Source organism: Chiloscyllium punctatum, chromosome 40 (genome assembly GCF_047496795.1).
Source record: "Chiloscyllium punctatum isolate Juve2018m chromosome 40, sChiPun1.3, whole genome shotgun sequence".
In the NCBI taxonomy this organism is placed as follows: Eukaryota; Metazoa; Chordata; class Chondrichthyes; order Orectolobiformes; family Hemiscylliidae; genus Chiloscyllium; species Chiloscyllium punctatum.
The window spans coordinates 69229141-69245294 of NC_092778.1; the positions used below are offsets into that span (position 1 = coordinate 69229141).

At 41.3% G+C, this 16154-nt stretch overlaps 1 protein-coding gene across 3 annotated transcripts in view; it reads right to left on the reverse strand.

Moving 5' to 3' along the window:
- Nucleotides 1–263: 263 nt before the first annotated feature.
- Nucleotides 264–16154, reverse strand: part of gpr139 (G protein-coupled receptor 139) — an 81242-nt gene continuing 65351 nt past the window's right edge. For all 3 annotated transcript variants that reach the window (XM_072560233.1, XM_072560232.1, XM_072560234.1), the window contains one exon: nt 264–5416. In XM_072560233.1, coding sequence (XP_072416334.1) covers nt 4482–5416 — 935 coding nt within the window. In that variant the 3' untranslated portion in view covers nt 264–4481. The remainder of the gene's footprint in view (nt 5417–16154) is intronic.

Below are 16154 nucleotides of genomic sequence, written 5' to 3' on the forward strand. Positions count from 1 at the left end.
TATTCAAGTAGACTGCAGATTGCTTTAGGATGTTCTGAGGTTATGGAGGATGCTATATAAATGCAAATTCATTCATTTCATCATTTTATTTTTAGAAAAATCAATATGTATATTTTCTACATTGTAAAATACAGAAGCATTACAGTCTGTATTTAACAAAAACATTCAGACATATACAACTGTCAAATATATTGTATTTATATTTTGAATCAATTCAGTATTAAATATTTAATTTATTCTTTTCAGAAGTCTCAGGTCTTAAATAGTCTATTAATGAATTTTTAATAAATACATTTGTTGTGTATTTTTCTTCATAACACAATGAAATACAGTAACTGAATTATTTAATTCAAAGTCTAGTTTCTATAAATGCCTGTTTCTAGTATATATAAGCAGCAGTTTAAGAAACAAAAATGAAGGAATAGGTACATGAATGGTAATAATGCTTGCCTTTATGGGTTAGTGCATTGAGTACAGGAGTTGGGAGGTCATGTTGCAGCTGTACAGGAGATTAGTTAGGCCACTTTTGGAATACTGTGTTCAATTCTGATCTCTCAGCTACAGGAAGGATGTTGTGAAACATGAAAGGGTTCAGAAAAGATTTACAAGGATGTTGCCAAGGTTGGAGAGTTTGAGCTATAGGGAGAGGCTGAACAGGCTGGGGCAGTTTTCCCTGGACCGTCGGACACTGAGGGGTGACCTTATAGAGGTTTATAAAATCATGAGGGGCATGGATAGGGTAAATGGATAATACTTTTCTCTGGGGTGGGAGAATCCAAAACTAAAAGGCATAGGTTTAAGGTGAGAGGGGAAAGATTTAAAGGGGACCTAAGAGGCAACGTTTTCACACAGAGGGTGGTACATGTATGGAATGAAATGCCAGATGAAGTGGTGGATGCTGGTACAATTGCAACGTTTAAAACAAATGGACATATGAATAGGAAGGGTCCAGAGGCATATGGGCGAAGTGCTGGCAAATGGGACTAGATCAATTGAGGATATCTGGTCAGCATGGACAAGTTGGACCAAAGAGTCTGTTTCTGTGCTGTACATCTCTGTGACTCTATGATATTTCTGAGTGCCTTTACCTCTCACAGGCCTAGATGGGATGCAACCTAGATTGCTGAGAGAGGTAATGGAGCAAATGGTGGAGCCATTGACAGAAATTCTCCAGGCATCTCTGAAGTAAGTAATCCCAGGGGACTGGAGGTTTGCAAATGTGACATTGTTGTTTAATGGGCTAAGGATAACCCAAGAATCTAGACTTGTCAGATTGGCATCAATAGTGGGAAAAACAGTGGAGGCTATAATATAGACAAAGTAAATATAAGCTAAGAGAAAAATAGGTTAATACTTGGCAGTCATCATGGCTTTGTCAAGGGTAGGTCACGTCTGACTAATTTACTTAGTTCATTCATGAAGTGACATGGGCAATGGATGAGGGTAGGGCTCTAGATGTTGTATATTTGGATTTTCAGAACATATTTTATACAGTGCCACATGGCAGGTTGATTAACAAATTAGAAATATTCAGGATTGTTGGATCCTTGGCAGCATGGATTAGACATTAGCTAAAAGAACCAGAGGGTAGGTATAGATGGGCATTTCTCAGATTGGAGACAAGTTGAAAGTAGTGTTCCCCAGTGATCAGTGTTGGGACCCTTGCTTTTTCTGATTTATAAAAATGATTTGAAGATGGGTGTTGAGGACAAAATATCTAAATTTGCAGGGGATACTAAGCTAGGGAAAATGATGAATTATGATGATGATGCTGAGTGATTTCAGAGGGACATTGATGAGTTGTCCAATGGGCAGAGAAATGTGAGGGAATGCTTTTGATAGCAGAAACACAGAGACAAAATGGTACAACTCTGAGGGTGTACGAGCAGAGGGATCTCGGGGTTCACGTGAAGGTGGCCAGGCAAGTTGAAACAGTTAGGCGAAAGTGAGGACTGCAGATGCTGGAAATTAGAATCAAGTGTGGTACTGGAAAAGCACAGCAGGTCAGGCAGCATCCGAGGAGCAGGAAAATCAATGTTTCGGGCAAAAGCCCTTCATCAGGAATTGAAGTTGAAACAGCCGTTAAGAAGGTTAATAGAATCCTTGGGTTTACAAACAGAGGCATAGAGCAAAAAGACATGGAAGTGATACTACATCTCTACAAATCATTGTTCAGACCACGTTTGGAGCATTGTATTCAGTTCGGGTCTCCTTATTTAAGGAAGGATGTTAAAGCCCTGGAGAGAGTGTGAAGGAGATTTATTAGAATTATACCAGGAATGAGGGATTTTAGATACAAGGAAAGATGAGAGAGACTGGGATTAGCATCCTTTGAGGAAAGAAGATTAAGAGGTGACCTTACTGAGATGTTCATAATTATGAATGATTTTAACAGGGTAAAGAAAGAGATTCTGTTTCCAAAAGTTAGTATGTCAGTAACTAGGAGTCACAAATTCAAGATTGTCAGCAAGAGAGCTAGGAGTGAGATGAGGAGAAACATCTTTACTCAGAGAGTTGTTCGGATCTGGAATGTGCTGCCTGGGTGTGTGGGGGAGGCAGATTCCATTGGATGTTTCAGAAGAGAGCTGGAGATATATTTGAAAGGGGTGAATTTAGAGGGCTACAGAGATAGGGCTGGTGAGTAGGACTAGCTGTGTAACTCTTTCTGGAGCCTGTAAAGATACAGTGAGTTGAAATGTAAATTTCTATGATCCTATGAGACCACTTGGCATTGTTGGCATAGACCAAAGTAACCCTGATGATTTGAAGGCAGTAAAAAACATTTAATCTAATATTAGCCCATGAGTGAAAATTTAATAATTCCTTGATATACAAAATCTGTCAGCTAGCATTTTTAAAAATTTATTGTGCAAAGATTTAGAAGCGTGAATAATATTATTTAACAATCACAATGCATTCACAATACAACCATTACTTACTTTGTAACAAACAAGTTTCTTTAAAATTCTAATTCTATCAGCTGGCTGTTTCAAATGAGGAATAATAGAATATGAACCTATTATCAGCTATAGTCCTGAAAAACAAACTTCTCCTGCACGGTTTCAACTTTAGAAAACTGTGATTACTGAACAGACATGCAAATGAGGAGAGATAAACCTGTTGGAGCATGGGCTGGAACTCCTGTGAAATTCTTTTGTTGTTAACTTTAAAAAATTTAGATTAGATTACTTACAGTGTGGAAATAGGCCCTTCGGTCCAACAAGTCCACACCGACGCATACCCCTTACCTAACACTACGGGCAATTTAGCATGGCCAATTCACCTAGCCTGCGGGAGGAAACCAGAGCAAACCCATGCAGACACGGGGAGAACATGCAAACTCCACACAGTCAGTCGCCTGAGGCAGGGATTGAACCCGGATCTCTGATGCTGTGAGGCAGCAGTGCTAACCACCGTGCCATCCAGTAATGTACTATCGTTCTTAACAATGTTGTTAGTAGCACACAATTACACAGCAAACATCTGAAGTGCCATTCATAGAACAAATATATTTCAAGACCTCCAAAAGTAATTTGAGTTTGTGGGCAAATTGTTTCTTAGTGGTTGCTTTGCAAAGTTCAATAAGTTCATATATTCAGGAACCCCGAACATTAGCAATCTCTTTGTTTCTAGTAATAAGGTCCATACAATTATTGCATACATTCTATGGAACAGACGATGTTTCTCTTGGCGAAATAAAGGATTTCATAACTTAAAGCAACGTGCACAATGAAGAGCTTGTGGACTGTGTCTTTTAATTAGCTTTACCTTTTGGAACAGAAACAATAATATATTCCATTTATGGCCACTCATTTTATAATTATAAACCTTTAAATGGAAATTCAAATTCTAATTCCTCTGAATTTGTGGGAAAAATGTTTTTCAAAATTCTGATTATAACATACCAAGCAACAAAGAGGTTAAATGTATTCCAATGTTTCACCTGAATATATCTTTAAATGATTCACAATCAGGATAAATTAAATAGACCCATGTATCATTGCAGAAAATACTCACCTATATATTTGTAGCACAGAATCCTACTGAATTAGATACTAAAATGCAAATATTGTCCTTCCACTCAACAGAATTTATATTAGAAAATCCTTCAGGACTCTTAAGGAATATTATTGATTAGAGAATCAATCTAATTGATTGACTAGATCAATTAGTATACAATGTTTTGGTATAAGTGATTGTAAATCAAGCACTGCAATTTTTTTTTGCAATTTGTTATCCTTGTGGGTGAGTTTTCACCACCCCATCCACATATCAGGCTTTGTTCCATTTTACAGAGAAAGATCCCACTGAAACTTGCACACCACTGTCAATCTGCTAAGTACCATCTGACTGGTGAGTAACATCACCATAAATTGATGGACAAAGTAGGCATTAACTAATATACAATTGTTTGAACATTAACAGATCAGACATTGTGACTTTCAAATAATGTTTCCCCACTTAGGTAATAGATTTCCAGTTCATGGCGATATCTTTAGTGGTTTGCCATCCTTATCATATTGATACACAAGCATCTTGATGCAATGGGAATTGGCTGGAGAGATCCATGGGCTGCTGGTGATGGAAAAGTTATGATTTGTATAAAAGTGCACTGGCTGTTTCTGACATTTAATAAAAGCCTTCAATGTCCCAGCTGCCATAGTACGAAACCGTTTACTGATAAAGCAATAAAGGAAGAAATTAATGGCAGTGTTGAGTAAAGCAAGCATATTAGCGATGTCTGACACTAGGTGCACTAACCAGCCATTATTTATTGGTGAAACATAGACATAATAGAGGATCATCACCATTCTTGGTGCCCAGAGTATTGCAAATATGGTGGTAATTGTGAGCAAAATAGCTGTTGTCTTCCCTGTAGAGTAGCCCCTCATGCGAAAATGACTTTTCCTCTTAAGTTTGTGAATAATAATTGAATTCAGAACAAAGAAAATGGAACATGGCACCAAGTATACAGTAAAACAGTGGACCCAGATCAGGATCTGATGCATGGAAGTACTTGTATAACTTTCACTCCAGATGTTGGGCCACCAGTAATATGGTACACTGGTCAAGAAGCAAATGATGTACACACTCAATATCACCTTCCGAGTACGTGCAGGATATGACACCGTATGGTACTTCAGTGGGTGACATACAGCAATGTACCTATCAATGGTCAAAGGAACAGTTATCCAAATCGATGTGTGATTGGAAGAGAATTCTAGGACTCCAATTATTTTGTCCAGTATGTGAGGGAGCTGACGACCCAGCATGAAGTCTTCGAGCAGAAAATCGAGAAAAACAATGAAGAAAAGGACAAGTATATCAGCAGCAGCTAGTGCCAGGAGATAATTGTAGGAGGACTTCTGTCTCCGAGCCACCAATCGCGAGAGGATGATTACAGTCAAGATGTTAGCTAGGAAACAAAGAAAAATTAATTCAGGCAGTCATGAAATTTTCTTGTGCATTTGGTCACTACATTTAGCTAAACTAAATCAAAGTAATCTCTCAATTGTTTCAGGCAAAACACTCCTACTTTCATTCAAATTATTCCTTCACATAAATTTTAATTTTGTACATCTGAAAATAATATCAATTTTGATCGCGAGCTTTGAGAAGATTTGTAGCTTAGGTTGAGGTTCTGGATGTAGATTTGCTCGCTGAACTGGAAGGTTCATTTTCAGACATTTCGTCACCCTACTAGGTAACATCATCAATAAGTGTCCGGATGAAGTCTTTGTCCAGAGGCTCACTGAAGATGTTACCTATTACGGTGACAAAACTTCTGAAAATGAACTTTGCAGCTCAGCGAGCAAACCTACATCCATCAGTTTTGATCTTTTCCTTGACAGGTGATACATTTGGAAAGGTCTAATAAGGGAGGGACATTCACAATGAATGTCTGAGTTGTAAGTCCCTAGGGAATACTAAGGAACAAAAGGACCTCAGTATACAAATCCATAGAGCCCTGAAGGTGTCAGCTACATGCTGATAGGATGGTGAAGGTAGTAAATGAGATGCTTGCTTTTATTAGCCAAGGCATGGAATATAGGAGCAAGGAAGTCTTATTACAACTTTATAAAACATTGGTTAGGCCATATATGAAATGCTGCATGCAGTTCTGGTCGTCACACTATCGGAAGGATGAGATTGCACTGGGAAGGGTGCAAAGGAAATTCACCTGGCTGTTGCCTGGGATGGAAATCTCCATTATGAAGAGAGACTGGATAGGCTGGGTTTGTTTTTCCTGGAGCAGAGGAGGCTGAGGGGGATCTGATTGAGGGATGCAAGGTTATGAGATGCGTAGTCAGTGCAGATCATGAGTGTTTCTCCCTTACGGCAAACATGTCTAAGACCAGAGGATACAAGTTTAAGGTGAGGAGTAAGAGGTTTTGAGGAGTTCTGAGAAAACATTTTCTCACCTTGAGGGTGGCAGAAATATGGAAGATGCTGCCTGAAAGGGTGGTGGAGGTAGGTACTCTCACAACATTTATGATGTATCTGGATGAGCACTTAAAATGCCAGGGCATAATAGTCTATGGACCAAGTATAGATAAATGGGATTAGAGTGGTTTGGTGTTTGGTGGTCAACGTAGACATGGCGAGCTGAAACGTCTGTTTCTATGCTGTATAGTTGTGCAAATAAACTGTGATCCATTATTGCTGTCTTTGATATCTGCCCTAGAACCCTGCTATGACATAGTCTCCAAATCAGCAACACATTTTAAAGTGCACACCAGTTAAAGAGAGGGATCCTTTATAATCACCAATCTCCCCCACCCCACTACAGGTGGAAGTATTAACTGCAAAATAGAATTATCAATTAAGTTTTGATCAGAATTTTCAGTTCTTTCATCTAACAGCTTGATTCTCTGAATTTGATCCGTTTTTCAAAAATGTTTTGCCTTGAAAACTATTTCTCATTTATTACCAAGGGAATGTACTTCCCTTATTAGACCTTTTCAAATGTACCACCTGTTAGCAGAATTTTGCATCAACCCATTTCTTTAAACTCACTCAACCAGACAATATAAATACTGGTGAGGACTGAGGAAGATGGCTAAGACCATTGGTTTAAAATAAGCTCTCACCATGGCGATAAAATTTACAAATGTCACATTGGCACAAGGGCTCAGGGTGGGAGGATAAAATTGACCCAAACTGTCCAGAGGAAAATCCACAAAAGACCTTATCACAAAATGGGATAGCTAATTCTGCCCCTTGAGTCCTCTACATTGTGACTAATCTGTTCGTGTTTCAAATTCCACATTCCCATCATCCCCAATGACCCTCTATTTTCCTGTCTAACAGGAATTTACCTACCTCCACCTTTAAAACTCCACATTGAATACCTTCTGAGGTACAGAATTCCAACACTGAGAGAAAATCAAATTCTCAATCCCCTCATTCTGGAATGACCCACAAAAGGAAACATCCTGATTCATGTCCGCTTTGTCAAGACCATTCAGGATCCTAAATTCTTCAATCAAGTGGCTAACTTACCAGACCCCTCTTCCCATTTAGGACATGACACCTTGTTTTTAAACTGTTCTTCTAAGTAGCTGATATCCAAACAGTCCCCTGAAGCTACATACAGGGTGGAGGTCACTGAGGTTAGAGGGCTCCTCGTTAAACTGCAGATTGTGGTCCAATACCAAGAGTATCTGGCTGGAGTGGCACTGCAGCAACATTGAGGCAGGTCAGATAAAAACTGGGATGTACATAAAACCAAAAACCACAGATGCTGGAAATTCCAAACAAAAATTACTAGAGAAACTCAGCAGACTTGACAGCAAGTGTGGAGAGTGAAATAGAATTAGCATTTTGAGTTCAGTGATTCTCCATCAAAACAAAAAATTGGGATGTGGCAGTTTATGTATTTGGTTGAAACAATTCTAACAGAAGGTCACTGTACCTGAAACATTAACTCTGTTTCTCTCTCCGCAGATGCTGCCAGACCTGCTGAGCTTCTCCAGTAATTTCTGATTTTGTTTCAGATTTCCAGCCTCCACTGTTCTTTGGTTTATTTAAGGATTTGACTTCACTGTATGGAGCAAGGAGGAGCACAAACATCGAAAGCAATGGAAATGCTGAATGTGGGTCAATCTGCTGTGCTTTCATTCCAGCCCCAGCGCCATCAAGGCCACATGTCCCTGCCCAACCCTGGAGAAAGACTGAATAATTAATATCACTGATATCAGAAAACGTACTGTGTTCAGTTCTCCCTCTCAGGTACTGGATTAGTGGTGCTGGAAGAGCACAGCAGTTCAGGCAGCATCCAACGAGCAGTCATTGTTTTTACCTCATTGATTTTCTCCCTCTCAAGGCCAACCTCACAGAGGGTCTTTAGAGTTGCAACAAGATCCCAGACATACCCTTTAGTTTAGACTCTGCACTGCCACTTCAAAATATTAAGCTAAACACTGGAATTATGTTCAATTTACAAATTACCTGCAAATTATCTCAGACTGTAAACACCACGTGTAAACTGCCAAAAATGCTTAACTGCAAATTGCCTTAAAATAGCTCATCATGGTCCTAGATCTGAATAATCTGCATTATTTACAGCAAGATATAAATAATGATAGATATCTGGTGGAGCTGAAGGCAATTTGATTGAATTGTTCACATGCCCTCAAATAGCTGAGTGAAGGTCGGACAGTTTATAAAAATGTCAGGTCAGTAAATTACTGCCTTTGACTCATTCCCAGCTTGACACTCATTTACTCAGCTTCTTGTGGAGAGTTAGTGTGACATAACTGCTGCAATATAGTAATTTTAGAAGAGTTTCAACAATCTTCTGCTATTTCCACGTTCTATGGAATTCACTGCCTGAGTTGGTGGTGGAGTCAGACAGTCTAAACTCATTTTAAAAAGTACCTGGGTTTGCACCTTCAGTGTTGTAAGCTGCAGGGCAATGGGCAGTTTGCAGGAAGATGGGATTAGAAAGGGCAGCTGGGGTATCTGTAAGGTTGGCATGGGCAAGATGGGCTGAATGGCCATCTTGTGCTGTATCATTTCTATGGCTTCATAAAATGTGACTTGTGTTGATATTTAAAGTTTCAGTAAAGTTCTGAAGTAGTGGGCAGCAGAGATCCTGCCTTCATCTGGGTAATATTGCCTGACCCTGATCTAGACCCTGGTGTGGAAACACTGTTGGGGGCAAGAGGCTTTTGTTCAGCAAGTATCATGGAGAACCCCCTCGACTGCTGTCAGGAGATCACCCCCAAACCCCTGGCCTTCCTGGGCTCCCAGGAACAGTGAGGGCCCAGGACAAAGGTAAGTACTGACCTGGTCTGAGTTGGAGATTGTGGGGAGACAGGCACAGAGTGATTGGAGACAGGGGAAAGAGGTGAATTCCCAGTAGCCACCCAGTGCCCATGGTTCAGAAATTGCCGTCGAACAAATGGATATTTCCCCTCATGGGAGAATCTAGGATCAGAGGCACAGTGTCGGAATAAAGGGATGGCAATTGAACACTGAGATGAGGAGGCATTTCTTCAGAGTCTTTGGAACTCTTTGCCACAGAGAGCTGTGGGGACAGAGTTCTTGATTATACTTAAGGCTGAGGTAGATGCTTGATCAGTCGGGAAATCAATGGCAAAGGGAAGGGGCAGGAAAGTGGAAGTGAGCAATTTCGGAGCAGCCATGATCCTATTGCATGGTGGACCTTGCTCGAGGGGGTGAACAGCCTCCTTCTGTTCTTATTTCTTTTGGTCTTATGCAAGCTCACTAAAAGGCCAGCTCATCAGAATAAGCTTCTCAATTATACGAGCAATGTGATTCTTTGGATTCCTGACTGCAGGAAGAGGTGTGCATGCTAGACTGAGCCCTCACTGCCGTGATCTCAGTGGGAAGTCTATGTGCCAGACAATGGCTGAGGTCAGGTCTCAGCTGCTTTGTGGACAATGGGTGGCAGGGAGTCTGGAGGGTAAAGGGCCCAGGTCAAGGAGGCTGGAGTTGGTGGAGGTTCTAGTCCAATTGAGAAGTTGGGGGAAGGGTAGCGGGGAAATGGTATGTCTGGGCAAAGGAGGCAAGGCTGGCATGTTTCACTGCAGCTAAAGAGGTGCCCAAACCACTGCACCTTTCACCCAGGGTTTGATGCTACTGTGGCAATGGAGTCGAAACCAGTGTTAGTAACCGTTACAGATGTCATTATTAAGGGTTCAAATGACAAATAAATTACCTGCACATGCTCTTTAAAAAGGCTATTCGTCATTTTGGTGGAGAACATTTTATTTGATAACCTCTCTTCACAGCAATGAGCTGAACAGGACGAAACAGGTCATTGTAAATCATTTCAATTATTACTCACAGCTTCACTGACTTCAGGAAATGTGAAGGGGACTTTTCAAACACATTGAGATTTTCTGGAGCCATTTATCTAGATGTTACCCAATACCTCTACGAGCTTCACTCCAGAAGCTCTAAAAGAATTCACCTTAAATAGAAAGTGCAGTCCTATTTAACTTTAAAGAGTAACCAGGAGAAAGAGAATGTGTTCATCACTGGTTTCCTTCCTGCACTCAGTCTCTTTTCTCCAAGAGCAGTGTCTGAGACAGACAGTGTATAACAGACTGAGGGTCCGAGACTGTCAGTGTATCACAGGCTGAGGGTCACAGACAGACAGTGTATAACAGGTTGAGCATCAGAGACAGTGAATCACAGGCTGAGGGTCAGAGACAGACAGGGTATCACAGGTTGAGGGTCAGAGACAGATAGAGTATTACAGACTGAGGGTCACAGATTGTCAGTGTAACACAGGCTGAGGGTCAGAGACAGACAGTGAATCACAGGCTGAGTGTCAGAGACAGACAGTGTATAACAGGCTGAGGGTCCGAGACTGTCAGTGTATCACAGGCTAAGGGTCACAGACAGACAGTGTATAACAGGTTGAGCATCAGAGACAGTGAATCACAGGCTGAGGGTCAGAGACAGACAGGGTATCACAGGTTGAGGGTCAGAGACAGATAGAGTATTATAGACTGAGGGTCACAGATTGTCAGTGTAACACAGGCTGAGGGTCTGAGACTGTCAGTGTATCACAGGCTGAGGGTCATAGACTGTCAGTGTATCACAGGCTGCTGCAAGGGACAGGAGAGGGGAGTGAGGAAGATCCGTCCCTCCCCCAAACTCTCTCCTGTGGGTATCCATCTGTTCTTCACCATGTCCAAGAAGTTGTGTGCTTGTGTTATCCTACACTGTGTTCCTGCCTGGTGCGAGGTCCACACTTACAATGCATGGAAATTGTCTCTGATCAGCCATTGATTGATAAACCTGCAAATATCAGATTTAATAACTTCAGGTCATCTCAGATTAAGGTAATCAGCAATTAAGCACAAAACTGTGACCTCAAACCAGCCTTTAAACAGGTGTATTTCATCAGTACAACCCTCATTGTCTGTTCTTACATTGTCACTAATTTAACTCCCCTCGAGTCTAATTCAGTGAGAAGCTGGATAAAAATAAAAATGTTATCTACACAGCTGGGACCATGCACTGATGTATTGTAATTATTTTCTTTGTGGTGAGGAGAGATGGAAAATGAAGAGGACGTGAAGGCAGATTTGTTCCACTTGTTACTTTATCCTTTCTTTTTTGGACTGTGACATTAAACTGTTCAATGATTGGTTCCTGGCTTTGATTCAATGACGTGGTATTTACTGCTCCCCTTTGGAAGATTAGAGGAGCATACATGAAGGCAGGTGTGAACATCACAAAATCCAGCTCTTATTATCAGGGAGGAGAATAATACACTGATTTACAACCCAGGCACTGAGGGCACTTGTGGTGTTGTAGTAGTGTCTCTACTTCTCAGACAGGAGGCCTGGGACTATATCCCATCTACTCTATAATATCTCTGAACAGTGTAAAAATATCTACATCCCAGGATATGTCTTCACGCAACTTGTAGGAGGCAAAGTAAATTTTTGATTTGAGGTCAACATAAGGTGATGTTAAGATGAGACAATATCTAAGGCATTTGTATCATAGTTTAAGTTGTAAAGTTAATAGAATCCATAAAACATTCCTTACCAGATTTAAAAAAAACTTACAGTTTGTAATCAGATTTGCTGTGGGAGAAACAGTCACAGAAGTACAGATTGTATTTAGTCATATGTTAGTTCCTTCCCAGGTGATTGTGACTGATCGATGTATTTCATTTTTGTCAGCTGAGGTGGTGTCACACTAGCCTTCATACAGCTGCAGGTCATCAAAAATTCAACAAAATCTGTCATGAAAGCTAGCCTCGTGCGGCCACATAATAATTGTCATCAAAGCCCATCCTATTCACAAATGCCCTTCAGGGAAGGTAATCTGCCACCTTTATCCAGTCTGGCCTCCCTGTGACTCCAGATCTCTACCAATGTACCTCATTCTTAACTGCCCTCTAAAATGGCTGAGCAAACTACTCAGGTCAGGGGCAGATGGGTAATAGGGAGCGATAAATACTGGCCAGTCAGTGAGACTGAGAAAGAAAAATCAGACATCAGGAGTCAGCTTCTAAGAGGCAAGAACACTTCAGTTAACAATCATTTTGCATCTTTAATAACTTCACTATTGAATATATTTGCATCTTACAGAATCAGAACAGATCCCTCTCCACAGGTAATGCCTGACCTGCTGTAATTATCCAGCATTTTATTTCAGAATGACGAGATGTTGGGTTCCAGCCTCAGAAGTGAGGTCTCCTGTAGCTGGTACTCGATGCTTTATGCTGAGATGAAGACCATATTTCACACAGTGAGGAATTGCCTCAGGGTCTTGCGCTCCAGGAGCATCAGCTTCTGTACCAAGATGATCAGATGATTCTCTATCAAAACACTTCACAATTTTTCCAAGAGTTTGATCAGCTTCATGGAGACGTCCCATTGGGTTTGGTGATGATGAGCTGATCTCTTTCATAGCTCCTGGCCATGAGAAACACTCCATGGTGATCTGGATAATGTAACGCTGTCATGCCCAGTTTTGGGATCTCACCTTGTAAGACCTCACTGTCCTGTTCTTGATGATGTGTTGAAAGCCTTCTGATATTCTTCCAGATCAAGAGAAGCAAACTGTTCTCCTATTCCTCACCAATAGTTCTTCATATGACTACAATGCAAATGAAAATTCACCACAGTAACTACTGAAGATGTGACTCTAACTCCAAATACACTCAACTGTACAAAGGCTCCAAATGATCTTCCAACCACCCAGCCAGGTTTACTTGCTCACATTTGCCAAGTTAGAAAATGGTGACAATGACCCATTTGAAAATGTGGATGTTAAAGAACTCTACAGAAGTATAGTGACAGATAAAGAAGAGGTGTTAAAAAGGCAGCACTCCAAGTCGATAAGTCCTCAGGGCCCAATGGAATGCATTATAGAATACTGAGAGAGTTAGAGCAAATCATGGAGCCATTGACAGAAATTTTCCAAGCATATCTGAACACAGGACTAACCTAGGGGATTGGATGATTGCAAATGTGACACTGTTGTTTAAGAAAGGAACAAAGAACAACCCAGGAAACTACAGACCTGTTGTGATTGTGGTTCTGTTCGCCGAGCTGGGAATTTGTGTTGCAGACGTTTCGTCCCCTGTCTAGGTGACATCCTCAGTGCTTCGGAGCCTCCTGTGAAGCGCTTCTGTGATGTTTCCTCTGGCATTTATTGTGGCTTGTCTCTGCCGCTTCCGGTTGTCAGTTCCAGCTGTCCGTTGCAGTGACCGGTATATTTGAGTCCAAGTCGATGTGTTTGTTGATTGAATCTGTGGATGAGTGCCATGCCTCTAGGAATTCCCTGGCTGTTCTCTGTTTGGCTTGTCCTATAATAGTAATGTTGTCCCAGTCAAACTCATGTTGCTTGTCATCTGCGTGTGTGGCTACTAAGGATAGCTGGTTGTGTTGTTTCATGGCTAGATGGTGTTCATGGATACGGATCGTTAGCTGTCTTCCTGTTTGTCCTATGTAGTGTTTTGTGTAGTCCTTGCATGGGATTTTGTACATTACGTTGGTTTTGTTCATGCTGGGTATCGGGTCCTTCGTTCTGGTGAGATGTTGTCTGAGAGTGGCTGTTGGTTTGTGTGCTGTGATGAGTCCTAGTGGTCGTAGTAGTCTGGCTGTCAGTTCAGAACTGTTCTTGATGTATGATAGTGTGGCTAGTCCTTTGGGTTGTGGCATGTCCTCGTTCCGTTGTCTTTCCCTTAGGCATCTGTTGATGAAATTGCGGGGGTATCCGTTTTTGGCGAATACATTGCAGAGGTGTTCTTCTTTCTCTTTTTGCAGTTCTGGTGTACTGCAGTGTCTTTGAACAGTGTTTTGCTGTAACTTATTTTGAGAGTGTTGGGGAAGTTGCTTTCGTAGTTCAGGACTTGGTCTGTGTGTGTGGCTTTCCTGTATACCTTTGTGGTGAATTCTCTGTTCAGTGTTCTCTGTACCATCACGTCTAGGAATGGGAGTTGGTTGTCCTTTTCTTCCTCTCTCTTGAATCTGATTCCTGTGAGTGTGGCGTTGATGATCCAGTGTGTGTTCTCTATTTCTGTGTTTTTAATGATTACAAATGTGTCATCCACATATCTGACCCAGAGTTTGAGTTGAATTTGCAGTAAGACTGTTTGTTCTAATCTTTGCATTACAGCTTCTGCTATGCAGAAGAACTCATAACAGCACACAAACCAATAGCCACTCTCAGACAACGGCCCACCAGGACAAAGGACCCGATACCCAGCATGAGCAAAACCAACGTAATGTACAAAATCCCATGCAAAGACTGGCCAAAACACTACATAGGACAAACAGGAAGACAGCTAACGATCTGCATCCATGAACACCAACTAGCCACAAAACGACACGACCAGTTATCCTTAGTAGCCACACATGCAGATGATAAGCAACATGAGTTCGACTGGGACAACACTACTATTATAGGACAAGCCAAACAGAGAACAGCCAGGGAATTCCTAGAGGCATGGCACTCATCCACAGATTCAAATCAACAAACACATCGACCTGGACCCAATATACCAACCACTGCAGCGGACAGCTGGAACTGACAACTGAAAGCGGCAGATACAAACCACTACAAATGCCAGAGGAAACATCACAGAAGCGCTTCCCAGGAGGCTCCCAAGCACTGAGGATGTCACCTAGACAGGAGACGAAACGTCTGCAACACAAATTCCCAGCTCAGAGAACAGAACCACAACAACGAGCACCCGAGCTACAAATCTTCTCACAAACTTTGTACAGACCTGTCAGTTTGATATCAATAGTGGGAAAACTATTGGAGACTATAACATGGGATAAATTAAATATACACTTAGAGAAAAATAAGTGAATACCAATCAACATGGCTAAGTCAACGGCAGGTCATGTCTGACTAATTTAGTTGAGTTCTTTCATGAAGTGACACAGGCAGTGGATGAGGGTAAGGCTCTAGATGATGTATATTTAGACTTTCAGAATGTATTTGATACAGTGCCACATGACAGGCTGGTTAACCAATTAGAAATGTTCTGGACTGATGGATCCTTGGATGGAAGAATTAAAAATTAGCTAAAATATAGAAAGCAGAGGGTAGATATAGATGGGCATTTCTCAGATTGGAGACAAGTTGAAAGTAGTGGGTCCCAAGGATCAGTGTTGGGACCCTTGCTTTTCCTGATTTATAAAATTATTTGGAGGTGGGTGTAGAAGGCAAAAACTCTAAATTTGCAGATGATACTAAACTAGGGAGAATAGTGAATTATGAAGATGATGCTGAGTGAATTCAGAGGGACATTGACAAATTGGTCAATGGAGAGACACATGGCAGAGTAATGTCAATTCAGAGAAATGTGAGGCAATGCCTTTTGGTAGCAGAAACACAGACACAATACAGGTGAATGGTACAGCCTTGAGGGGAGTACAGGAGCATTGGGACCTCTGGGTTCATGTGCATGATTCTCTGAAGATGGCCAGGCAAGTTGAAACGGTTGGTAACAAGGTTTATAGGATTCTTGGATTTATAAACAGAGGCATAGATCATAAAGGCAAGAGGAAGCATGGTCTGTGTGTGGGGAATCATGTTTCATGAACTTGATTGAGTTTTTTGAAGCAGTAACAAAGAGGATTGATGAGAGCAGAGCAGTGGACATGATCTATATGGAACTTAGTAAGATATTCAACAAGGTT